A 27948-nucleotide genomic window follows, 5' to 3' on the forward strand; every position below is an offset into this window, starting at 1 on the left:
GGTTTGGAAGCTTTTTGAAGCACGTTGTAAAAAATATGTTAAATAGAGCAAAAGCCAGAGGACATCGCTATCACCCCAAGGTGAACAGGTCCACTCTCATGAAGGTCCGTACTGATCATGAGCAGAGGGTCAGAGATGCTGAAAGCATGAAGAACCACCAAGAGCAATGGTCTCTTGATCGCATTATAGACCTTAACTAGGTATATAAAGCAGGGGAGTGGTTATACAATCAGTGCAGTCCTCCTTATATTGGAGGACCACTAGGGCATCCTTACAATCCTTTCGAGACTCATCCTGTGGCCCAGGTATTTGTAAGGCAACCCTGCACACAATTGCCACCTTCCACCAGGAATTTGTTCGCTAACCACTGCGCCACCACTCCCCACACAAACACCCACAGACACACACAAACACCCGATAATACAAACCGCATTAGTTGTAATGGACCTTTCTTTACGATGTGCATCAACGATTCCATAATTTGACCTTGGTGTCTGTAAAGCAGGATGAATGGAAGAACATTTACTTATTGACTTTTATTAAATTAAGTGTTCATTTATACGCATGGTAAAAAAATTTACGTACTATCATTTAGTAATTACAATCGTGCTGCTACAGCTGATATTGCTATACCTCAATTGCAACTGAATTATTAGTGTTTAATGAACATTATATAATAAGCATCGACTTTACCGATGAAATTGAACGGGTTTGTCTGCTGAAATAATTATCCCGCTCTAACCTCACACCCATCAGACAAGGCCACCGCAGACCAACCAGGACATCAACCATGGTATAAACACTTTATAAGTGTCTTACGCATTTTTAAGTTTAAATTCACAAGGTAATCAAACCCACTTGAACCTAATTTCAGCCAATCAGCGTCGAGGTGTCGATTGGCAGGTCAATAAATAAACTGAGCTTTGTTTAGTGATTTTATATGTATTGTTTTTTAAAGTTGCTTCATGCAGTGGCGCGCTTGGTTGATATCAAATGTTATTATCAGTATTATATGCTTTATTATGTTATTAATCATATCGATGAGCGAGCATAGGTGTTAAATACGAGTTCAGATCATGCTCAAGTGTCAACTAAGCCCATTATCGCTCCGTGGTCAATAAAAGCAGCACTGCTTTGTAAGAAGTCAACAGGTGGTTTCGTTTGACGAAGAGTCTGATCGTCCCGACGCAGCCAATTAGTAAGGTTTGTCACGTAAACAAAACATGCCAATTCGTTACTAGTTCAGCACACTGGTGTGTTGGAGAGCGACATTTACATTTAGAATACGAAGCTTCGCCCGTAATTACAACCAGCCTCATCAGGCGACGGCCAGAGTTGTGGAGAAATCCTCCTCCTGTTTCGCTTTTAAATAGGTCTGATCGTCCTCGCCGGAACGTGGAATTTCCACCGCCCACTCAGCGAGGCCGCTGATGTACAGAAGAGGTTCTACCTCTCGGCGAGCGGGGGGGGGGGGGGGGGTAAATTTACGACGTCTGACTGTCAGTACTAACAAGGTGATAACGGTACTGATATACAAGTCATTTGGTGGCATTCAAATACGTTTAGACCCATTGGGTCAATGTGCGTCAAGGGGCGCCTGCCTCGGTTCCTGGCCCAGCCGTGCAGATGCAGCAGTGTGGGTGGTGCCGGTTGCGAGACCGGGGAGCGACAAGAGGCTGTTGGTGGGGGGAGCTGTCGCCGGGCATGGATTGGGAAGCGCGGATGCACGCGCACGCCCCGAGTATTTAAGTGGCTGCTCGGGAAGCTTTAGATCCAGTGGAACTGGGAAAAAACATGAAGAGAGAGAGAGAGAGCGCGTTCATCCTCTAAGCCACATCCAATCCCCCAAGAAGTCTCAATCACCCCCACCAGAGGAGGGAATCACGCAGGACCACCAGCAATAATGCACTGCCCATAGGAGGAGGAAGGTAAAGTTGCTGCGTATACTCTATAAGGCGATATAATGTAGACTTGCTTTTATTGTTTGCTTGCTTTGTCGTACATAAACATCGTGTTATATGTATTGTGTTATTAATATTGAATATATTCTGCTATAGGGCACTGTATATATAGTTAATATACAACCGAATTGATAATTAATCAAATGCTTAGATGAATGTGGTTTTTATGTATATCAATATTGGTTATCCTATGTGTGAACTGGCTCATGTCATATGAATGTGGAATTTCCATGCTGGTTTAGCCTTGGGGTTTAGACGCATACGTGTAACATGTTTAAACACAACTGTTGTGAATAATGGCATAGATAAAATGTACAGTCAATTATTAAAAAAATGCCTCTAGGTTTTAAATAAACTTCTAATCGATGTTTCAATTATTCTAAAAACGTTAACACAAAAGTGGGTTACAGTAAGATTTGTTATCCATGTTATTTTTTATTGGTTGGACGTATGCTTGGGATTAGCATGGCAGGACTGTGTGGAATGACCTTCATTCAGCAATATGTAGATCATGGCCAGTAATGATATGGTGATACCTGTATTCAGATGGCCAGTGATTTAGCCTATAATTTGGACACCAAAGTATACCAGCCACATGTATTTTTAGGGGATAACATGCAGCATTACCTACATGTAAGCAAATTCTGAGAAATACGACAAAATCTGTAATACTAACTGTAGGGTGTAACCATTTGTTGGAGCCTTACATTTTAACTGCAATGTTATTTTGTAAATAACGTACAAAATATAAATCGGTACTAATGTAAAAAACAAAAAAGATGTGGTCTTAGAAATCTGAGATTTCCAATGAGAACCTCCAAAAAAAATTGTCCAAAACACAGTAATCATAAAATAAACTACGACACATGGTGAACACCGTTTTGAAATACGAGTGAAATATTACATTGTTTAGGTAGTGGAGAATGCTCTACCAACATAGTGGACCTAAACCAGTGGTGGGAATCTAGATTTGAAGTTTTCGTGACTGCAGGGATCCATACTCTTTGGTTATTTCGGTAAAGTCACGTAGGTAGAAAATAAAATAAATCACGACGTTTCGATCGCAACACAAGCGTCCTCCCCCCTCTCTATCTCTCCTCCCTGGCTCCTCCTCCCTCTATTACCTATACAGCCTCTTGTTACAGCAGCCCCGTATGCCCACTTCAGCAATTGTTTCTTGCTGTGGTTGTCCCACCTGATGACGGACGCTTGTGTTGCGCCCGAAATGGCGTGATTTAATTTATTGTATTTTATACCTACGTGACTTTACCGAAAGAACCAAAGAGTACAGTGTTGTGAAATCTACATTACTACTGGAAGGGACCACCAGTCTCCTAATGAGACAACCCAGTGCTGGCTTCTTCATTAATCAGTGCAACCTCAGTAGGTTACGTTAATTTTATCTCAGGCGGAGGGATAATAAAAACAATAATGTCATACGTGGCCTTTACTTACCCATATTTTACCCTGTGCCCTGGACTTTTCAGCCTCCTTTTTTAAAGTATTTTCTAACAACTCCTTCAGTTCATTCCGATTACACGTTCTGATTTATGTTTTGAACAGATCGTTGCTTTCACCACCCTCATAGAAGCCGGTTTCCAGCGTTAACAGAAAACTGACCAAAGCAACGATTGACCTCGCTGTGGCCTATGCCAGTTTGGCGCCGTGGCCTGCTACTGAAAGTTGGCCAAAATCATCAGATGTCGTTCTACTGTACACTTAATTGACGTGATGCTCGGCAACCAGTGCCAGATTATCCTCGTAGCAAAAGTAGCAGCTGATCCTTACGGCGGTAGCCCGGGGTACCAAATAAAATAGTTCCGTGAAAAACTAAAATATAGAATCGCCCTGCTACAGAACTTGCAGGGACGACCTGGGGTGTGGAAGAGTCATTGTGCACTAGCCTGGTCTGGGAGCTTGTACACAAAACTGGGAGATGCACAATTAACACGATGCGCATCATAACCAGAACACTGAAACGAATGCCAATCCCCTGGGCTCTCTGTTCTGGCAAGATTAGAATATAAATGATAAAATATCTGAGACTGTTAAAGTTTTATTCATTAAGGTTTATTCAAATGACACTGTGACATGAGTGTATGTCACCTTTTGTTTTTATGAAAGCTTGGATTGCATACATTTCTACAGAGTCAAATGCTTCTTCAGTCAACAAGAGGCTGGGGACAATGGTAATTTAAATGCATTAAGACTTTTCCAGAATATGATTTAAGAGTGCGTATGTGGGCGATGGTAGAGAAAACCGTGAATAAAATCCCATTGTTCCCACTTTTGGTTGCCCTCTGTTTCATTCTTCTGTTCCCAATGATCTTCATGAACCATGTTTAAATATGTGATATGTGGTTTAATGGGTCAGTAGTTCTTCAAGTCATGATCAAGTATTCGTGAATTGTGCGAATAATGCGAATGTTGCTGGAACAGTTGATTCTGATTATTTTATTACATCCAAATATAACATTACAAAAAAAATCTAGGACAGCCAAATGTTGGCAATTTTAGACAGCAGCAATTCAAAGCAAACCAGATTCAAACGCCTGGAGGAGCAAAATAATACAATGCATGACACTACCTTAATGGTGGCGCATGCCTCCAATCCAGCACTGCGGAAGGCAGTGAAGGTTGGTGGATCGCCACACAAATGCTGTGAAACTCCCCTCCCGTGGGCGTTGAGGTGCCATACGCCGTTCCAACTGCATGGGACAGCGTGTGTGTCCCCTCACACGCATGGATTTCTTCTAGGTGTTCCGGTTTCCCCCACACATGAAGACTTATTAATTGGACAATTACACCTTAATATGTAGGGGACCGCAGAGCTTGGGTGGGGGGGTTGTTGCGGCTGTGGTTCCTTGCACCTCCGAGTCATTCTCACGTGTTCGAGAGTGTTCGCATTACAAGTTTAAATTATTATTAACGAGCATAGCAATGCATGGTAAATTGAATATTTGAGAAAAGCCCATAAAACCGATGCTGAACTAAAAAATTCGTTAAACAATTCAAAGGAGAAAATATTTCGGACAATACACCACAAAATATGATGAAGGCACCATAGCAAGAAATAGGGGCATGAAAATAGAAAACAGTACTTTGATAATTGCCAATTCATAAATTATATTTCTTAGGGATAACTATGGCACCATATGACATGATTCAGATTGTTTTCCAATCAGTGCAGGAATTGTATGCAGATTTCAATAGCAAAAACATTCATATATCCCTAGAATTTTAAAAAAAATTCAAATGTAGAGGTGGAACATTATTGTGTTAAAAAAGGTGATAAAAAGGGAACTTGAAAATGTAGACCCATTAGCCCCTCAACAAGTATACATATATATTGTTAATGAACAAAAAAACAGAAAATAGAGGCCAAACCAACCACAACGAACAACATATTATATGTGGCTAAATGAGAGATTTGTCATGTGTGTAAAAAATGTACCTCTTATTTTCAAACCATGCAGAGTATCTATAAAAACTGAGGTTATCAAATGTATCGAAAAGGCATCCAAAACAGATAATCTGCCCATTGAGCTTAACCGAAATGGGGAATATTTTTCAGAGCCCCAAAAAATAGTTGACAATTTTAACCTTCATTTTTCTGAAGCTGGTGACCTTTTTGATAATGTATTGGGAGTCACCCCTGCTCATGCAAATTCCTACACCCCTGTCCAAATATTAAACGAATTTAGTTTCCAGCCAATCCACGAAAGTAATGTTCTGAAACAACTGTCCTACCTCAAAGGGTCCTCCTCTACCGGAGCAGATAGTATTCCCGTCTTTGCTCTGCTAACTGTTGGTCACCTAATATACAAACCTATAGACCATATTTTCAACCTGTCCATCAAAGAAGCATCAGTACCTCTAGAATGGAACATTCCTATGTTCGTCCACTTCACAGAGGGAGCCCTAATGATGATCCAAATAACTACCGACCTATCTCAATTTTGTCCCCGTTGATGAAAATTTGTTAAAAATGAGTGAACTACCAAATTAGCAGTTTCCTGTCTGACAACAATCTATTACATCGAAGACAATCTGGGTTCCGAAAAAAAATACAGCACCACATCTGCTGCATTAGACTCTCTGAATCACAGTTACAGTAGCCTTGATAATAAGCAGTACTGTGCCTGTCTTTTTCTTGACTTGTCCAAAGCCTTTGATACACCCTGCTTAGTAAACTAAGTTGCCTCCATTTCTCCAAACACGCAGTAGAATGGTTAAAAAAATTACCTCTCTTCTCACACCAAAACTGTGTTCATAGATGGCTGGAGGTCAAACAGTGTTAAGATAACAAAAGGGGTTCCACAGGGTTCAATCCTCGGCCCCCTCTTGTTCACTCTTTATGTCAATGACTTGGGCACTGACCTGGATCATTCCAGGGTAAATATTTTTGCAGATTACACGATACTGATTACTACTGGCCGCTCTCCGGATGACGTGATTGCTAAACTCCAGGGTGATTTCAACAAACTACAACATCAGCTAGTTGCTCTTAAACTAGTCCTGACTACCTCCAAAACCAAGGTGCTATGCTTCTCACCAGGACGAAAGCAGGAAGTTATTTTTCCCAAATTACATTCCTTAAATAATTATCAAATAGAGCAAGTCAAGATCTATAAGTATCTTGGGGTCATCCTTGATTCTAAACTGAATTTTGAAGATCACATTGATTATATTGGTAAAAAGACAAAAATAAAAATAGGTTTTCTGTATCGACACAAGCACTGCTTCCTCCTTATGATCTGTTTGGAATTGATAAAAGCTACCATACTGCCTCTACTTGATTACTGTGACATCGTATATAAATCAGCCCCCACTGAAGAAGCTTGACTCAATTTATCATTCGGCCTTAAGATTTGCATTGAACTGCCCATATAGGACTTACCACTGTGATCTCTACATTGGGTCAAACTTAACATCTCCTAATGTTCGACGGCTTGTGCATCAGATCTTATTTATTCACGATGTACTTACAAAAAAATCCGCAGACTACCTGCTGGATCTCCTCTCTGTTTTGAAGAACAAACGTGACCTAAGGTCTTCGCTCATTTACCAGCTTCACATTCCTTATTGCCATACAAATACTGGAGGAAGGGCCTTTGCTATTGATGCCCCCAGGGGCTGGAATGCTATCGCCAATAAACTGCAACTTGGATCACTACCTGTGAGATCTTCACTCAAAACTGCTCTAGAGGAGTTGTACACCCTAGCTGCCACTGCTATTCAGTGGCCTGAAATCAAATATTTCGCTCCGGATGACCGCTGCAAAGTATGATCTTGTGTTTTGATTATAATGTGCTGATCTTTAAAGGTGCATAAAAAAAAAATTATACTCCTACTGATAGTCCTGCTGTTATGGAGTGACTCATGCAGCCAGCTCCAGTGAGGGAAAAAAAAGTATTTGATCCCCTGCTGATTTTTTACGTTTGCCCACTGACAAAGATATGATCAGTCTATAATTTTAATGGTAGGTTTATTTGAACAGTGAGAGACAGAATAACAACCAAAAAATCCAGATAAACGCATGTCAAAAAGTGTTATGAATTGATTTGTATTTTAATGAGGGAAATACTTATTTCCCTGCAAAACATGACTTAGTACTTGGTGGCAAAACCCTTGTTGGCAATCACAGAGGTCAGACGTTTCTTGTAGTTTGCCACCAGGTTTACACACATCTCAGGAAGGATTTTGTCCCACTCCTCTTTGCAGATCTTCTCCAAATCATTAAGGTTTCGAGGCTGACGTTTAGCAACTCGAACCTTCAGCTCCCTCCACAGAATTTCTATGGGATTAAGGTCTGGAGACTGGCTAGGCCACTCCAGGACCTTAATGTGCTTCTTCTTGAGCCACTCTTTTGTTGCCTTGGCCGTGTGTTTTGGGCCATTGTCATGCTGGAATACCCATCCACGACCCATTTTCAATGCCCTGGCTGAGGGAAGGAGGTTCTCACCCAAGATTTTATGGTACATGGCCCCGTCCATCGTCCCTTTGATGTGGTGAAGTTGTCCTGTCCCCTTAGCAGAAAAACACCCCCAAAGCATAATATTTCCACCTCCATGTTTGACCGTTCTCATGATCATTGCAACTCCACGAGGTGAGATCTTGCATGGAACTCCAGGCCGAGGGAGATTGACAGTTCTTTTGTGTTTCTTCCATTTGCGAATAATCGCACCAACTGTTGTCACCTTCTCACCAAGCTGCTTGGCAATGGTCTTGTAGCCCATTCCAGCCTCATGTAGGTCTACAATCTTGTCCCTGACATCCTTGGAGAGCCCTTTGGTCTTGGCCATGGTGGAGAGTTTGGAATCTGATTGATTGATTGCTTCTGTGGACAGGTGTCTTTTATACAGGTAACAAGCTGAGATTAGGAGCACTCCCTTTAAGAGTGTGCCCCTAGTCTCAGCTCGTTACCTGTATAAAAGACACCTGGGAGCCAGAAAAATGTTTGATTTAGAGGGGGTAAAATACTTATTTCCCTCATTAAAATGCAAATCAATTTATAACATTTTTTACATGCGTTTTTCTGGATTTTTTTGTTGTTATTCTGTCTTTTACTGTTCAAATAAACCTACCATTAAAGTTAAAGACTGACCATTTCTTTGTCAGTGGGCAAACGTACAAAATCAGCAGGGGATAAATACTTTATTCCCTCACTGTATGGCTGCAAAGTATGGTCGTACATGTTACGTATATCGTTTATTGTAAAATTTTAATCACACTTCCTATGATCACTGTTACATTGCTTTTATAGCTTTATTTTGGTGATTTCGAAAACGTTTTGGTTTAGCCATATTTGTTTGTTGTAGTACAGAGTTAGACTGATAACTTTAACTGAAATTGTCTTATGGTTGTTATTGTTTGACTTGCATCCCACTGGGATTTTTGCACACAGCGTTGATATACGGCGCTTTTTCTGGAAGACTTTGCTATTTTTCCTGGATTTTTCTGTTTGCACGTAGTCACTTTAAGATGTTTCTTGTTCATGTTGTTTTTTGTTACGGTTGCACCCGATTCAAGAGCCGAATGGCTCACAAGGCTATACCAAATAAATGAAACCGAAATGTTATAATTGCCAATATTGTCCTCTTGGGTGACAAAAATCAATGTACCACCTGGTAATGATGCATCACTAAGTTCGAAGTCGACAGTGGTTAGTTAACCCATTCAGTGCAATGTAAACCTGTATAACATTTATAAAAGGTGCGCGTGCCTGTAATTCAGCAATGGAGGCTAGGATTGGTGGAATGCACAAAACTCCAGGAGGATGCGGTACAAACACAACAATATTTTCTTCATCTGTTCCGTCTGCAATGGGTTTTCTCCCAACACTCATTAATTTGGCTGATACCACTTTGATACGTAGAGGGCCAGCAGAGCTTGGACAATTGTTGGCGCCGACTAATCACGTGGCTGCTTTCCTGCTTGTCTGTGGTTCCTCGCGCCTCTGAGCTGTTCTCTCTCTACGAGTGAATACTGCGCAGCGCGTTACAAGTTTAAATTATTATTAAATGCGACTACAACTCGAGACATACAAAAACAATGGGCATTTCTTTTTTTACGAGAGTAATGCTTGGCGTGACAGAAAAACAGGTAATTTAATCCTCAGAACTGGACTTTGGCCACGTGAAGTGCAAAACTAAATTTCATGTGATGTTAGGCAGAGTAAAAAAAAAGCAGGTCCTGGTTTTTTACTTTATTGAAGAGTGGCAGAGTCGGCGGCATGGAAGACTGAGGGGTTGGGCATTTCAAACTGAGGGGGCAGCAGAGGAGAATGAACGACATCCCACTGAGCGCACCAGGTTAAGTGGAGGCTGCGATAGAAAGCTTTGGTTCCTGGAGCGGAGAGTAAGGTGGGAGGACAGAGGCGCAGGGTCAGATGAGTTGGGAGAGCAAGGCAGGCGTGAGACCAAACATTATTACATATTAAATATACTTTTGTACGTAATGGCCCTTGCCATAAAAATGTAGACTTGACAGAGCTTCGTCTGGACCACTAAGAGAGATACGTCTTCCTTAATCCCCCGACTGCTGATGAGACTTAAGATAATCAAATCCAGTCCATTTGCCTGCTTAAACGAATGCTGCTTTTAAACATTGGTCTGTAAGGTCAACAACATATTGGACTGTTTGTGTATTAAACGACACCCACTTGCCTTTGGTGTGCACATCTTGTGTGTGTGTGTCACCTCACTTAAGCCATACCACCTGGGTCTTTCCCATGACCTCTTGCCATCGAGCTTTAAGCACTTAAGGTGGCCTTAAGGTGCATCCAAGCCTTGTGCAAGCACTTTGGCGATGTCACCGCCACTTACGTGCGAATGGCGGTTAGTTGCTGCTGTCGACGTGCTTGAAACACTGACCGCCATTTTTTTTCGCTCGTTCAACAGCGCACATCGCAGCTCGCAGTCCCCACCGTCGTCGTCGTCGTCGCCGTCATCGTCGTCATCGTCGCCGTCGTCAACCCCCCGTGCCACCGACACTGCCCGCCGCCACCCTCGGCGCCTCCCGCGGCGCGCAGCGATGGACCTCGCGCCGTGGAGGAACGCCAGCCGGACGCCCCGCCACCACAACGTCTCCCACGCGGCTCCCAACGCCGCCGACCGGCCCGAGGACGCGGCGGCGGCGGCGGCGGCGGCACGCGACGAGCGCCTCGCCGCGGCGGAGATCGCCCTGCTGGCCGCCATCGTCGCCGTCGCCATCGCCGGCAACGGCTCGGTGCTGCTGGCGCTGAGCCGCACGCGCCGCAAGGCGTCGCGCATGAACCTCTTCGTCAAGCACCTGAGCGTCGCCGACCTGGCCGTGGCCGCCTTCCAGGTCCTGCCGCAGCTGTCGTGGGACGTGACCTTCCGCTTCCGCGGGCCCGACGCGCTCTGCCGCCTCGTCAAGTACCTGCAGGTGGTGGGCATGTTCGCGTCCACCTACGTGCTCATCGCCATGACCGTCGACCGCTACCTCGCCATCTGCCACCCGCTGAGCACGCTGCGCCGGCGGGGCGAGCCGAGGAAGCAGGCGCACGCCATGGTGGCCTGCGCGTGGGCGCTGAGCGCCCTGCTCAGCACGCCGCAGGTGGTCATCTTCTCGCTGCGGGAGGTGGAGGAGGGCGTCTTCGACTGCTGGGCCGACTTCGGGCAGCCGTGGGGCATGCGGGCGTACGTGACGTGGATCACGGTGTCCGTGTACGTGGCGCCCGTGCTCATCCTGGCGGCCTGCTACGGGGCCATTCTGCTCGAGATTTGCAGGTTTGGTGCGCGGCGTTGGGCGTCGATATCTCGGACTTCTGCTGCCCTGAATCTATGGCCCCGTCCGGCAACTTGGAGCCAGCAAAGGGGCTGGCCATAAATGACGTCAAGCACCTGTGGGGGGAGGGGGGGGGGCGGGGTCAGACATTTGTGACGATGTGTGACGAGGGGTGGGGGGGGGTTGAGAAATGTGACGTCACGTCAAAATGTGAGACCTGACAGGCGACAGACAACACGTTCTACTTAATTAAATTGACTTTGTAATAAATGTTTTCTCCTACAACATCAGAGTGCAGCGCCACATTAAATACGCACTACAATGACAATAGTTTAAAGCGATTTGAAGCATAGATATTTTTTTGGGGGGGGGGGGCAGAGCTTTGTGACGTCATATTTGAGGGGGGGTCTGACTTTTTGTGACGCCGTGTGACGAAGGGGGGGGGGGTCAAAAATCGTCCAAAATTGCGTGACGTCATTTGTGTACAAACATTTAACGGCCGATCTCGTAAGGTTCTCAAAACCAAATGTAACAATGAGCAATTAGATACAATTGTATATGTTTGCGAAATTTAATTAAATTCGTCACAATTGTACATAATTGCAAAATGTGGTTAGGAGAATTGTTCTTCGTCTTAAGAGGCCAGCTTGTGCACATGTCAATAAAATGGTAGTTGTTTTCATCAACCCCGGAGATGATACTGGGCTAAGTTGACCCACTGACCAAGATTTATAACTTACAACCTTCCAATTATGAGCCATGTACAGCAGTCCCTCGGTTAACGTTTTTAATCAGTTCCGCGAAAATTACCGTGAACCGAAATAACTGTTAATTGAATATAGGAATGACATGTTAAAAGCATTGACAACAAAGACAGTCGAGGTCTTAACGCTCATGTATGAGCGTCGCTGATTGACCCGAGGCATGCTCAGCCCCACTTACGAGCGCTCACGTGCATCACGTAAACATACCGTTAATCAAAATGTTAACGTTAGTCGAAACCATGGGTTATCCCACGGGAGGCGAAACGTTAACCGATGTCACTATTAACCGGTTTCTGTGGCATTCGCTGGATCTCAGTGTCTATGACATGGCCATGACTTACTCCTCTTCGCTCCCTGTGGAGCACAAGGCCACAACAAGCCCACGCCATGCCGGACGGTTTTTTTTGCAGCTTTCTTTGCTTCACCCCAAGACAGGCCCATGGTCTTTAGTTGGTTTACGACCATTACAAGCCATTATTTACTCCAGCTACCTCAACACCAAGATTTGGCTTGTTTTAATTAACGATCTTTGTGAAAAAAAATAGATATACGTAAAATTTGATCCCAGTTGTCCTCCCCGCATCGTGTCCATTTGGGCCTCTCACCGAGCGGGGCATCCCTCTGAGAGATCGACATTGATCTCGCACGGTTAGGGGGGCAGGCAGCGCTTTCCCACCTGCTCTGCATATGGGAGCAATGTTTCTCGCATTAACAGACAAAAGATAACATATTTAAATTCTCAGAAATGGACTTCAGCCACATGAAGTGCAACACCGCATTTAATGCGATGGTTATTTTATATCTGTGCCGTCGTTGGTGACCCGACCGAGACAACTAAACTCTTTACACTTCAAAACCTGGTTTCATCACACACCGCTGCCTGGATTCAAACCCAGGGACTCAGCGGTTCCAGTTCAGGGCTCTCGACCTCTGAATCACGTGGTCACCTCGATGCAGTAAACCCTCTCTGGCCGCGAGGGTTACATTCTTCAAAACGCTCAGGAATTCAGAATTTGTGAATGCAGAAACCTTGTTCCAACGGGAAACATGGGGTGACGTTCCTGGTATGAGTAAACATACGGGGGACATGGTAAATGTTTAATAACAATGACTACAATTAATAAGTTATAAAGAGCAATGGGTTTTTAATTACCTGGATGTGGTGGTGATGGTGAGGAATTCAGGAGGATGACTCTTCAGGGGATGCGGGTGTTTCATAACAACGCCGCACAGTTATCATTTTAGCTTTCTAGAAAGCACTCGCCGAAACACTTTCCCTGATTGCATTCGCGTTCTCTTTAATGGACCTCACAGTCGACTCGTTTATACCAAAATGTATTAACAAGTCGAGTGTAAGTACGTATAAAGTAAAAATGCACAATCGCGAGTTCAGAGCGCAATTAATGCGAGACTTGAGGACCAAGCGGGCAGCTGAAGGGCCGTGCCTGATCTTCGCAGTTTAAAAAGTTAAATTTCTGCACGCACCTCCTCGGTGTGGATGCTCTGGCGCTCCAGCGTACACTCGCGAATACCGGAGTCCGGTGGGTCGCGAGTAGGGAATCAGTATACATTTAGTAATTCGCGAATAGTGCGCAACTCGCGAATCCAGAACTCGCGCATAGGGAGGATTTACTGCACTGAGAAATAATTTTAAGACTCACACGCACTGCCCGCAGGAACCTGCGCCTCAAGACGCGTGGCCGATACCCCAAGGACCCCCGGGGCTCGCAGTCTCAATCGCCCGTGTGCTCGCGCGTGAGCAGCGTGCGCTGCATCTCCCGCGCCAAGGTGCGCACCATCAAGATGACTCTCGTCATCATCGTGGTCTACGTCGTCTGCTGGACTCCCTTCTTCGTCATCCAGATGTGGGCGGCCTGGGACGAGACCGCACCAGACGACGGTGATTGCCATCGCCACGCCATTGCCTGTCGCCTGTCAGGTCTCACAGTTGGCACACCATCGTTCCTCCATCCAATTCCGCAAATGATCAGGCGAAGTAATGAGCGGCGATCGCCTGATAGTGGTGCTATAGAGAAGGCTCCAGTCCAGCGTTGTGGGACAGGTAATGTCGTGCAGCTACGTACGAGCAACCAGCAGGAACAATGCCGCCCCATAATTGAGCAGTGTGGATCCTTGCGTAATCACAGCCAGTGGCAGACGAGTCTCCAAATAGATTGATGATATCGACAAGCGACGGGATAGCAGTAGCTGTCAGTACGTTGCTCATTGTCATAAAGGGTGGAGGGTGTACCAATGCCCGGCCGCCTGTTAACGACCTTGCCCAGTATACAGGAGGTTGTGGGTTCGATCCCGACCCTGATGCCTGTTCCCCCTGTGGTCGTGTGGATTTTTCTCCGGGTCCTCCGGTTTTTCCCTCCTTAGAAACGTGCGTTTTGCGTATTGGGCTTCTATAAATGTCCACGTGATAAGCCACTTTGTTGAGCTATCATTTGTGGCCAGGTCGCGTCTGCAAAAGAGCTACGCCGCTCAGTGATCCCTACCTGGGAAAATACAAATGGTTGAGTTTAGTTTACACACTGAAATAGGTATTGATTAAAGGCGGAGTCCTTCACTACCTACAATTGGATATATAGCTTCTTCTCTTGAATCTTTCAAACACAAATCCCAAACGTAGTCAATAACATGAGAATCAAGCTGGGATTCCTGTAGGGCGATGTTCCGTTTGTCCAAATCAACTTACACACATCGATCCATCATCCACATTTCTATCGTTATTGATTGTGGTGATGTACTCTCTCAAGGGCAATACATTAAAATGCCCCCCTTCACATTCCTCATATTTATAATGTGGCCACGATATACTTTTGTGTCGTTCAGCATTTCAGTGGGAAATTTCATTTTCAATTTCCTGTACGAGGACATATTTTGCCCCGAGCTTTTGCTGCTTTCACATCTGAATTATTGCAGCCTAAGACCGTTACAAAGTTCTGCTGCAAGCATTCATCACGATTTTGGTCAATTATCATTCTCATACGTCAAACCACTCTCTCGGATGAAATTTGCATTCCAATTTGTGCCTTGAAGTCATTCTCTCAAAAAACGATTATTTGGTTGTAAATTATCGATGCTAAACGCAACTGGTTTTTTTACATGCTCAATGTCTGCCATTGTTGTTTTAATTAAAAATTCAATTACATAATCAGTTCTGATTTTTACATCGTTTGAAATTAATGTGCAATTTCACCTTAATGTTAAGGTTTGTTGTCCATATTTGTGCTTGTGCCGCACAATTTTGAAATCAAAGATGTGATTTAACTCAGGACACCTCTTCAGACCTTGTCTCATATTGCCTGAATGTGATGATTTCCATCTCTTGGAAAAATAAAAGACCACTACTGCTACTGCTTTTACTGCTAAATTAAGGAAGCCTAAGGCTAGGTTTAAAATGAATTACCAATGCAAGTGCATGGCTGAGAATTGAATGCTATTCAACGGGTTTGTAGTGTATTTCATGAACTATGAAGGTAACGATTCAGTTATTTAGTTGATAGACCTATAACAGAGGCAAGTGATTCGAGCAAGCACCTGCCAAGGCCTGGAAGGCATATGAGGAAGTGCTATTTCCAGCAATATGCCCGGATAACTTTGGTCCTACTGTACTGCTGTTCACCAATTGTTATAGAAGACACAAATACTAACAAAACATTTTCATCCAACCCCTTTTACACAGTCCGACGGGCCCACACACTTTAGGTAGCAACGGTTCGTCGCTGCTGTCGATCATCGCATCCAATGTGTTACTGCTGCTTCCACGTCGTTCTTCTCTGATCAAGTAGCTCTTCCACTCGTTGTCCATCTCTCTTTGTCTTGAATGGAACCCAATCAACATCGAGGTCACATCCTGATCAGCTGATTGGGTGCTTTAAAAATAACCTGATTATGAATCACAGTCTAATTTACTTATTGTTCTTCTTAGTTATGTATTATATCAGATTTGAAAGTAGCTGCCCGGGTCATAATTGGATTCATGAATCAATGTTTCCCCATTGTTGAACATAGGAATCAATAGATGCGACCGGAGAAACAATTAAATCCTTATAATGTATTTTGGAGTTGTGTTGCATGCTTTGTGATCCTATGCTTTGGAGGCCAGGGTTGGTGAATCGTGCGCAGATTTGTGAATCTTCAACATTTTCTAGGCATCCGCATGTGGATTTGTGAATCCATCTCTGCAGAGCATTGCGTGCAACCTTCTGAAATGCAGAGTGCGTTTTTTCTCGGGATACTCTGGCTTCCTCCCACGAAAAAACACAACAAGAGCCTCGAGACTCAAGTGAGGTTTTTTTTTGTTTGTTTGAACAAATAGCTTTTTATTTGACAATTAAAAAAAAACTCCTTTAAAAAAGTGTTTTAAAAACAACGGTTTTATTAACAACTTCGTTTAACTCACGGTCGAGAAGTACGTCAATGATGCGGCGCCTGCTCCCACATCAACGCTTACTTGAATTAATTGATTACTTCCATAACTCGTTCACACGGTTGGGCGAGGCGATTCGAGCGTTTAGGGACCGCGGCGTTTTTTTTACCTACACAAATATATATAATAAGGCGTCCATACAAAATGTGAATTGCTTGAAAGTAGCGAATTCATGGATTAATTGATGCCGATTTTGATACAGGCATGCATTGTCACCGGATCTGAGTCCGTGTGCAAAATTTGGAATTGATTGGACAACAGGAAGTAGACTAACTTTTGATTACAAGATTTGACCACGACACAGGAATCAAGTTAAGTAAAACCGTTGAAAAAAAAACCCCCGTGGCTTCACACACTTCTCTCTTGCTATTGAAGATCCCGAATGATCAGGATCACGTCGAAGGACTGATCCAGATTGAATGCACAGAAACGTTGATGATTTAAATCGGATGGAATTTCCGAATCGAATCGCGTCATTGAGGTGGATCAGACCCGGGCCTTGCACTTCTGCTAATGGCATCCGCACTTCACGGCAGCAAGTGTTTTTTTATTATTAATCACGAGCAGTAGCCTCATAAAATGTTCTGACATTAGAACTATTAACATAAAAAACAACGAGAACGCTTAGCCTGCTGATAGTTATCATGACGCTTTATTCATCAACATAAACAGTTCATTACACAAAGCAACACAATTTTTGTTCCTGGGGAGTAAGTGTTATTTCATAATTGCTTATGCCTAAAAAGTATAGAAAATGGGTATTATTCCCCACAAACTTTGCTTTTGTGTCCAGGACAGTGATATTTTGAAATTTACATTTTCAATGAGAACAAGGGCAAAGTTGCGTCTTTTCGTTCACAGAAAGTCAGAAAAAAACAACATGAATAAAAATTACCATGCATTTATATTAAAGTAATACAAAATAACTACAAAAGATTTAGAAGTGAGTAGTTTTTCGAGATTTACGATTATACTGTAAATCACTTTCATGCATCAGCCCCCAAATGTAGTCTCCCATCGTGTTCTCGTTATACTGTCCTTGGTAGCGGCGTTCAAAGTCCAGTATATCCTGGTGGAAACGCTCACCCTGCTCCACCAAGATGAGCATCAAGGATATGGACTTTGAGGGACATCCTACAGCCCATTCTGCAATAGTTCTTCACCAGAGTCTCAACCAGCTCCAAAGTTTTTGACCTTTTGATTGCCCAGGAAGCTGCGAATCACTGTGAAAAAGCTGTTCCAAGCCGCTTTCTCCGTACTAGTGAGCTTCTTGGGGAATTCATTGCACTCCAGAATCTTCTTCATCTGTGGTCCAATGAAGACACCGGCTTTGACCTTTGCCTCAGACAGCTTAGGGAAGAAGTCTTGAAGGTAGTTGAAGGCTGCCGACTCCTGATCTACAGCTCTGACAAATTGTTTCAAAAAGGCCCAATTTGATGGGCAGTGGTGGCATCAGCACCTTCCGGGGGTCCACCAGTGGCTCCCACTTGACGTTGTTCCTCCCCACAGAGAACTCGGTCCACTGTAACCATTCCCACTTGTGGTAGTGCGCCTTGGTGTCCCTGTTGTCCCAAAGGCTAAGATAGCAGGGAAACTTGTTAAAACCGCCTTGGAGACCCATCAGGAATGCCACCATTTTGAAGTCTCCAATGACCTCCCAGCCATACTCATCATACTTCAAGGCATCGAGCAATGTCTTTATGCTGTTGTAATCTTCTTTGAGGTGCACCGAGTGAGGCAGGGGGAGAGATAGGTATTTGTTACCATTATGGAGCATCACGGTTTTGAGGCTCCTGGATGAGCTGTCAATGAAGAGGCGCCACTCATTCTGGTTACAGGCGATTCCGATTGCCTCGAACAGACTGGTCACATTGTGGCAGAAGCAGAGCCCATCTTGACGGGTGAAGAAGCGGCAAAAAGGTTGGTGATGCTTCCTCTGATTTTCGATTTGCGCACTTTCATCCAGCAAGTTTCACTGCTTGAGCCTAGACGTCAAAAGATCGCATTGGACTTGGTAAGACAAAGATCTCTGATCAAATCGTTGAGGTCTTTTAGGTTGGAGTAGTATGGGTTTCTCTCCTCAGCTCCACCCCTGAAATTGTCATCTGGATCTACAACGTGTTCCTCGCTCTCTGACTTACTGCTCTCTTCTAAAGACGGCTGCTCTTTCTCTCCGGAGGAGTGGGTACGGGGAGCTCATGGCAGTGTGGCACTGGGGCGATGGATGAAGGAAGGTCCGGATACATGATAGCAGGTCCATTCTTGCCAGTCCGACGTTTGGAAGGGTCTACCATGCAGAAATAGCAGCTGCTTGAGTGGTCAGTGGGATCCTGCCAAATTCTTAGGATAGCGAACTTCATGGCTCTCTTTTCCCCTCTGTACCATCCTACAAAAAGACATTTATTTCACCCATGACTAATGTGTAAGAGATTCTTACAACATTTTTCATATATCAGAATCAGAATCAGAAAGGGTTTTATTCGCCATGTAAGTTCACACCGACACGGAATTTACTTTGGCAGGATGGTGCATACATTCAACATATAGGAATCTAAAATCTTAAATAAGTTTTAAACAAGTCTTACTATAATAAGGGTTAAAAGTCTAACACTAAGGGGCTGAAGTATATAAAATTAAATAAATATCGAATATAAAATAGCTTTAAGATATAATTTAAAAATACAAATAGGGAAACATAGTTAATATCAGCAACGTGTCGTTATGTAGATCAAATGTTAAAAACAGTGTTAGCCCTTGGCCTTGTTTAACAGGCCAGCAGCAGATGGGAAGAAACTGTTTTTATGGCGTGAGGTTTTGGTCCTGATGGACCGAAGCCTTCTGCCGGAGGGGAGTAGCTGAAACAGAGAGTGTCCAGGGTGGGAGAAATCGGCCATAATCTTCCTCGCTCGCCTCATAGACCTTGTCGTGTGCAGGTCCTCGAGGGTCGGTAGATTGCAGGCAATTACCTTCTCAGCAGTGTGGATGATACGCTGCAGTCTGCTCTTGTCCTTGGCAGTGGCAGCAGCGTACCAGACGGTTATGGAGGAGGTGAGGATGGATTCAATGATCGCTGTATAGAATTGCACCATCATTGTCTTTGGCAGGTTGAATTTCTTCAGCTGCCGTAGAAAGTACATCCTCTGTTGAGCTTTCTTGGTGAGGGAGCTGATGTTCAATTCCCACTTGAGGTCCCGGGAGAGAATAGTGCCCAGGAAGCGGAAGGACTCTACAATTTTTACTGGGGAGTCTAACAGGGTGATGGGGGTGAGTGGTGCTGTATTCTTCCTGAAGTCCACAACCATCTCAACTGTCTTTAGAGCATTTAGCTCTAAGTTGTTCTGGCTACACCAGGTCACCAGATTGTCAGCTTCCCACCTATAGTCAGACTCATCCCCACCAGAGATCAGCCCAATGAGGGTGGTGTCATCCGCAAACTTCAATAGTTTGACGGACAGATGATTGGAGGTGCAGCTGTTGGTATACAGGGAGAAGAGCAGAGGGGAAAGGACGCAGCCCTGAGGAGTTGATATATATTTTCAATAACATTGAAAATAAAAAAAACATTTTAAAATTCTATTGTCCATTTTGCCTTCCAGAGTTTTTTCGCATTCCTCGCAGGTGAAATGAGGTGCCCAGGGCTGTGCTGAAAGGTTTCCCCATGGGGGTAACCTCTCAGCACAGCCTCAGGGGTCTATTATGGGCCTGGGGAAGAGTAGTAAAACGTGTCTCTCTAATTTCGTAGCAATAACAAATGCTAAAAATGCGCATATATTTTTGTGCGCACATGTAGCAACCAGATGCTGAATACACACGTAATTATAAAAAACACCGACATAATTAAACGTTAATTCATTCGCCGGAGGCTGTCAATATGCACCTTGATAAAGACAGATGATGTGCACCTGTTGTGGGAGATTGTGCTGCTGCCAATGGCTGCAACAATAAACCTCCTCTTGAGCCATTCATTCAGTGGCGCAGTTGTGGGCGGCGCGGTGGCGAGATGTTATATTGCCTGGCCTCGTAGATAGGAATACGTAGGTTCAAATCCCGACCCTGACTGGCGCCTGTATATTTGGAATTTGCGTGTTTCTCTCGCCGTAGTAGCGTGGGGATTTTTTTCTCCGGGTCCTCCGGTTTTTCCTCCGCATTTAGAATCAACGTGCGTTTAGGAGTATGTGACTGCTCTAAACGTCCACACGATGAGCCGCCGCCACTTCGTTGAGCGATCATTTGTGGCCAGGTTGCTTCTGAAGAGCTCAATGGGGCCTCACCTGGTAAAATCAATTAATAATGTACGTCACAGTCGGCGTTCGCGTCAGTTTTCACAATCCCACGCTCTCTCCCCCCTCCACCGCCCCCCCCCCACCACAGACTCATCCGACCCCACCTACACCATCGTGATGCTCCTTTCGAGCCTCAACAGCTGCACCAACCCGTGGATCTACATGTCGTTCAGCGGGCACCTCCTTGAGGAGGTGATGTCCTGCTGCCGCCAGGCGCGGTGCGCCACCGCGTGCCGCCGGCAGCAGCGGCGGCGGCGGCGGTGCCGAACGCCGACGAGGCGCGGGGCGGGCTCCCCCAACACAGAGCACGTGGTGGTGTACGCACTGTCGCCGGCACCCACGCAGTGCCGCAGCTCCCCCGCCACCGCCGCAGGTGGCACCGCCACCCCCCCCGAGACGCGGAGATCCGCAGCGCCGCTGTGGTCGCCAGCGTTACCGTAGGGGCCATCGCACCACCGATTGCAGCGGCGAAAGAAGTTCAACGTGCGGTACCGCCCGTGCCACGATTTTTGCCGATCTTAAAGGTGCATTGAGATATGTGATACTCCCGACTGATGCTCCTGTTGTTTGTGGAGTGACTCATGCAGCCAGCTGTGGCTCGAGGGTTTGGTGTTACGTGTTATTTATGTAGTTTATTGTTAAAAAAAATTCGGTCACAGTTCCTATGATCACTGTTACATTGCATTTATGGCTTTATTTTGGTGATTTCTAAAAGTTTTTTTGGTTTGGCCATTTTTTATTATTGTAGTACGGAGTTAGACTGATGGCCTTAATCTAAGTTTTCTTGTTGTTGTTGTTGTTTGACTTGCATCCCACTGGGATTTTTGCACACAGCGTTGGTGTACGGTGCTATTTCAGGAATATTTTTTGTAGTTTTTTTCCTGGATTTTCTGTTTGCACATGCACAAAGTCACTTTAAGATGTTTTTCTTGTTCATGTTTTTGTTTTTTTTAGTTTGTTGCGGTTGCACCCGATTCAAGAGCCGAATGGCTCACAGGGCTATACCAAATAAATGAAACTATGAACTAAACTAAACTATGAACTACTGCACATTCCAAAAAAAAGTTTTGCTGGCTTGCGGGAAAGCGAGCCTGCACAGCGGTAACATCGGAGCGCACGTTCTTGCGTTCCGAGGTCACCCGCGTGCAACGGCGTTGAGCCGATTTCGGGCTGTCATCACGCCTCCCATGCCACCCACACTCCCTCCCTCTGCCCTGGGCTGTGGATCCCGTGAGAACGCACTGGCAGTGATTGTTTTAAGGAAAGCAAATAAAATAATCGCCATAGTCATCATTAATCGGTACGTACACTCGGGGCCCATAACAGGAAACACACAGTCGGTTGGTGTTTCAGGAAAATGAATGTAACACTACTATAATGAGCCAAGAATGTCTGTGTGTAACGCTCGTGACGTCACTTCACATGCCACACCCCCACCCCCCCGTCATGAATATTCATGAGCGGCTGGATTTTTACACTCATGCAGAAGAAGGTCGAGCGGGATTTTCTTTTTCGCAAATTCGCTTTCAGTTTGACGTTTCTTTATTGAAAGTTAATCTAATATATAATTCTACGCAGCTACAGAGTGGATTTGGTGTCTTTGTTTAATTCTTCAGCACTTGAGACAAAAAGTAAGTCTAATGTATGCTTCTACATTATGGTAAAAGTCATTCGGTGATTTTCCAGATATTGAGTCGAATTCCAATTTATTTCAACCCCAGCGACCGAAAGCAGAAGAGAACAAAGTATCAGAGCAGTGAATTTGAACAAATTGAAGGTCGGTTATATACAGTGCTACAGTGACATGAAGTCAGATGTTTTATGACTTAGTTTTGTGCAAGAATCACTGCCATTAATACAGTGCTACAGTGAAACGCAGTAAAGTGTTTGATGACGTACTTTCGTGCAAGAATCGCTGCCATTAAATTTACACAAGATACAATAATACTCTGCTCAATTTTTTTCGTAAATATAGCTTCTGTCCTAGGGCAAACAAACTAGTTTAATATACAGTATGTTGAGTTTATTATTACACGGCATGGCAATGTCAGCTAAAACTATTGATGCTTTTTTATTTAAAGCTTTCGTGACTGCAGGGATTAATATTCTTGGTTCTTTCGGTAAAGTCACGTAGAAGGGAAACAATAAAATAATAAAAATATGAAACAAAATTCTCACGACGTTTCGACTGCAACACAAGCAATCGTCATTAGGTGTGAAAAAAACTCCCATCATTGTTTTCTTGTTGTGGTTTTTCACACCTGATTATGATTGCTTGTGTTGCAGTCGAAACGTCGTGAGAATTTTTCTACGTGACTTTACCGAAATAACCAAGAATATTGATGCTTGTTACCAAGAAAAGCCTGAGTCTCAGGACTGAGTTTTAGAGGGGACCTGCCAAGTCGTGCACAAGTGTCCGATTGTGATGTATATTCCAATTGAGTAATTTGGCAGGGATTTTTTCATATGAGGCGGTTTGTAAAAAAAAGTATGTATTTAATTGTTTTGTGGTGGTGGATTGTTAATAAATGTGCCGGCTGAAACCTTTAATTGAAATCTCTTCAATTTTCAGAACTTTTCATCTTCACGGTGGTTAATTAACCTGTATCGCCATCATTCATGGTCTTCCTGCGCCGCGGTTAACACGAAGATTCTTAAATCCACCCACCTCTGTCCACGCAGCTGTAAAATGGATGCATCGCGGTCGATCTGCAGGTCACTTGTGGTGGAATAAAGCGAGAGTAACTCAACATCTTCAAACACGTCTGGCCAGGATTGAAGAGTAAGACGAGGCCCCTCATCAGGGGCCCTCTAGAGCTTCCTCTAATGCAGTGGTTCTGAAAGTGTGGTCCCTGGACCACCAGTGGCCTGAATCGGTCCTCCAGGTGGTCGGTGGGCTGATGCAAATGCAGGTTGATCCGGAAATAACGACGTCTCGGACATGAATTAATATTTTACTTATAGTTTCATTTAAAAATTAAGTTAGGTAAACTATCCAGATTAAACTACAATAACCCTAACATCTAAATGCCCCCCCCCACTCCTAAAAAACAATCCCTTAAAAAGCTGCATAAAAAATGTATGTGCTGGTAATATGAATTATTTTGTATTACTGGTATTTCGAGAGAGAAGTGAATGCGTTTTGTCAGCAGGGGTGGGGGGCTGGGTGGTCAGCGGAAGAGTTTGAAAAACAGTGCTCTAGTGGGGTTTTTTTCTGTGAGCAATGGCTTGAGCGAGCAATGTTAAGGCTGCACCTTCCTTGGCTGCCACTCCATGGTTCTTGACCATCAGCCATCATCCCTTCGAGGGACACGTTCTGCCCAAACACACTGGGAACGCTCGCCTCAAAATTACCGGAGTTTAACAAAAATAAGTCATATCTTTGTTGATGAATGGCTCATCATCTCCTTGGGGGTCATTCCTGTGTGGTCAAGCCACTATATTGACAAAATCCAGTGACAGCTATTACCAATTGTAGCCGTCTTACCTACACCGGCTACACAATACACTTCGGCCTGATACATTTATTAAAAAGTATCTTATTTGTGGGTTGGGGCTTCTGTTGTGTAAACTTTGCTGGGAGATCAACTCCGGCCTGTTCAGCTGTCTTTTTTTGAAGATGGATGGAAGGCCTAGGGTAACCAACTCCGGCATCACCAACAGCTCCCACCAGTCTCCACAAAACGCCATTCTGCATCCGATCTGAGATCGCACTGAGATTCCACCATCACCCCAGAACACGACACAATAAATAATTATAGGAGGGGGAAAACATTCACCGTCAGTTCCCATACAAACGTACAAACACAACCATCATCTACTTAATTAATATGCAGTTAAAGTTCACCCGCAGCGTAGGATGGTAGTTCCCTCGCGTGCTGCAGACTCACCAATTTCAATTCTGCTGTTCCACTGCTAGCTGATGCTACTGGAGAGGTGCTGAAGAGCAGTTACCGTGGTGTCTGATCCAGAAAGGTACCGCTAGTGCCTCTGCTTCTACACTGCACTGGGCTCCATTTATACCCAAAGGTCTGCCACACAGCAATGTGTATCCATTGTTCAGAGAGGGCCTGACTTCAGATTCGTTTTGGCCAGATTCTCCACATATCCCCGACCCACCTATCCACATGCTGATCAAGAATTCAACTCACAACCTTTAACAACAAGGTTCTTTGCATTGCAGTTGTACTTCCAGGACCACACATCTGGTGCACACACTAATAATGAATTTACTGCAGTTACTATTATTTCTAAAATAGTTTCGCGAGCTGGGAACGCGAGGCATCATTTTCCACGATGTGGCAGAAGGTCCTCCTCGATCGGGAGCTCGAGAGAGCCACTCCAGAGGGTATATTGCCTTCTCTTCCAAGCTGGCCAGATCAGAATCATAATCTGTATTTATACTGGAGGAATCCGATGGAACTTTAAAGCTCTTTTTCACAGATGTCCAGTAGGGGCGGGTCAGAAAGGCACAACAACAAATAATACAAAAACACGATCGGAGTGCAAAGTATAGGAAAGGTAAGCAAATCACTAAAAATATGTATTTCATCACGTGAAGCCCACTGAGCTGAGTTAGCTTCTTTTTCAAAAGCGACCTGTCCACAAATGATAGTTCTATGAAGTGGCTTTTTCTGTGGAAATTTATACTACTGGGTAGAAATGGTGTGGGAAGGTGGGGGGGGGGGGGTTTAGGCAATGTGCCTATTGTTCAACTATCAATCCAGGAGATCGAATGGGCTACCTCTGGATCGCGAGTTCAGTGTACTGACGACTACACCATGGCGGCATTCCTGTTTGTTTCTAATGCTGGGCACAAAGTATTTATTGTTATCTCAATGTGAATAACGATTATGCCAGTTAAAATATATACTTTAAAACAATATATATGAATACAAATATTCTAACTGACAAAGACAAGTCATTATTTACATTTAAATGCTCCCATATTTAACTTTTCAAAGAAAGGGTCCCCTTGTCATGTGAAGTTATCCCGGCTGCTGAGATATTCATGTGAAGAACACCCAACAAAGACTGAGCTTCCCAGGCACTTTGCAGTTTTGTGATGCAGCTTTTTCAGCGATTTGCAACAAGCAAAATAGATCCTCGAATAAAGATGATGAAGTTGAAGCGCCTCCATGGGTGGCATATTAATCAGAGGTCCAATTATTTTATTCATTAAAAAACTGCCACTTACAAGCAATTTTAAATAGTGTGCAATTTACAGATGTACGAAAAAATAGAGGACTAGATCAGAGCACAATACCAATTACTGTGTCAACTGCTCAAAGCTCACGAGAAAAATGATCAAACATCTAAAGCAGGGGTCACCAAACTACGGCCCGCGGGCCGGATCCGGCCCGCGACGTCAGTCCATCAGGCCCGCCGTCAGAGCCTAAGCTCTGACCTTACCATGGTTTCCATGGCAACACACACAAACACGCATAATTCCCGCCCACAAGTATTGAACTGAATGATTATGCGGCCCGCGCTCGTCATTCTATCAGTTATCCGGCCCCCTGTGAAAAAAGTTTGGTGACCCCTGATCTAAAGCAAAACGAATCCTTACCACGCGAATAACACAAACTCATGTTTTATCTCTTTCTGTTCATCTTGTATGTTTGTCTGGTTGTCTGTCCCCTCTATGCTCTAATTGCTTCTTCACATCTGTCCATCTGTGTATTGTAAGGCTGCGGGGAGTGGTAGTGTTGTGGTTAGCGCGCACTGCGTTACAAACCCGGCCCCTAAGTTCGATTCCCGCTCATGGCCAACACCAGTGACTATTATTTGAACAGGTCCTGGGCCTCCCTTAGGTCGACTCGCCACTGGGGATACAAAGGCGGTTGGGCGTGGTGCTAGCCACTCATCCCTTCGCGTACCATGCCGGCCTTCCAAGGTGCTCGTTAACAGTACTTCCTCCCCCAATAGTCTGTTCAGGTTGTACGGGGAAATTTGTCTTTTGTAAGTCTGGCCCTCTGTTTGCATCTCTCCAACTATGATGGGAGCCGTTAAACCATACCAAAAAAAATGTGTAATTTCCTAATGCTAATTGCCAGTGAATATACGCATGGGCGAAGCAAATTACCCTAATGCCCAACATACCTAAGCTAAGCCGGTGTGCGCTCGTTTCAACATCAATTTCAACGAGGAACACGTGCGCAGTTGCTCAAAATTCTTCAGAAAATAACGAATGCGACCTAAAAAAAAACAATGGGGCAGAATATAGTACGATTTAACCACCATGTTTATCATGATGTAAATCTTATCGCTCTTGTCAGCTTTTACTTATCTCACTGAAATGAGCATGATTGCGTACGTTTACAGCCCTTTGTAGTGCGGGGCACGACGCCCGCCTCCCCGCTGCCTGTGAGCGTGCGGGGCACGGCGTCCACCCCCTCCACTCCCCTCTCGTCGGCCGCCTCTCGCCGGGCCCCCGCCGATCGGGTGATCGCCCACCCCCGCAACCTCTCTGAGGGACATGGCTCACCACCGCCTGGGGTTATCTCGCACATGCCCAGGTACACCACCACAAAAGGCGTGCACGCGCGCGCCCCTGCAAACGCTTAATTCGCACAAAGGCTCGCGCTAAAAACGGCAGTATGAATATGCGCGCGCATCTCTGGGTGGCTTAGCCCGAATCCGCTTGCGCACAAAGGCTAGCGCTAAAGGGCCACGCGAATTTGCGCGGGCGCCTCGCCGTTCATGCAATTGCCGCTGTGTGAACACGCGCGAGCGTCGGCGAGCGGGTATGTTTTAACACACGCGCGCGCCTCACACACGCACACAAATTACCAACACCACACCGACGTAGTAGCCCTGCGCTTGCTCCCCCGCGCACACCGTCACTCACCCCAATGCGGCGCACCGCGGCACGATCGCAGCTACGCCTGCAGCGATCTCCTCTCAGCACGCGCACACACGCTGCATCTCCACGCTCTCGCGCACACCGTCTCCCCGCGCAGTCGCACCACACACAGATTACCAACACCACGCCGAGGTTCTACCCACACACACAGAAATCACACCGCACCGATACTCTGTACTAAAGTTTATTAACGGCGCAAATTCACATTACCTGGGGGGGGGGGGGGGTACGAGAAGAGCTTAGCCTGACTCTGCCTACGAACCCAGTCACTCAAGCGTCCTACCACGTACCTCGTAGCTGTACTCACGGCGTCGCACGGACGCTGTGAGAGTCGGAGTGGAGAAGGATGGGAGAAAACTTTACCTATCCCTGCCTCGTAGCAGCA

The 27948-nt window shown here is 45.0% G+C and overlaps 1 protein-coding gene across 1 annotated transcript; it reads left to right on the forward strand.

Moving 5' to 3' along the window:
- The first annotated feature begins 1479 nt into the window (after positions 1–1479).
- LOC116942315 (oxytocin receptor) lies at positions 1480–23248 on the forward strand. Its single transcript, XM_032954048.2, has 4 exons — positions 1480–1928; positions 10364–11215; positions 13654–13877; positions 20787–23248. Exons 2-4 carry the CDS (start codon positions 10497–10499, stop codon positions 21137–21139), a joined length of 1296 nt encoding a protein of 431 aa, XP_032809939.2. The 5' UTR covers positions 1480–1928; positions 10364–10496; the 3' UTR covers positions 21140–23248.
- Positions 23249–27948: the final 4700 nt, after the last annotated feature.

The sequence above is a fragment of the Petromyzon marinus genome, chromosome 14 (assembly GCF_048934315.1).
Source record: "Petromyzon marinus isolate PM22_M1 ecotype Great Lakes invasive population chromosome 14, UKy_Petmar_22M1.pri1.0, whole genome shotgun sequence".
Lineage (NCBI taxonomy): Eukaryota > Metazoa > Chordata > Hyperoartia > Petromyzontiformes > Petromyzontidae > Petromyzon > Petromyzon marinus.

What these genes read in the sequence shown, in the direction of transcription:
- LOC116942315 (XM_032954048.2), top strand. Translation starts at nt 10,497, where the DNA reads ATGGACCTCGCGCCGTGGAGGAACGCCAGCCGGACGCCCCGCCACCAC. An exon ending in ATTCTGCTCGAGATTTGCAG is followed by an intron (nt 11,216 to 13,653) that starts GTTTGGTGCGCG and finishes CACTGCCCGCAG; the next exon opens with GAACCTGCGCCTCAAGACGC. An exon ending in CGAGACCGCACCAGACGACG is followed by an intron (nt 13,878 to 20,786) that starts GTGATTGCCATC and finishes CCCCCACCACAG; the next exon opens with ACTCATCCGACCCCACCTAC.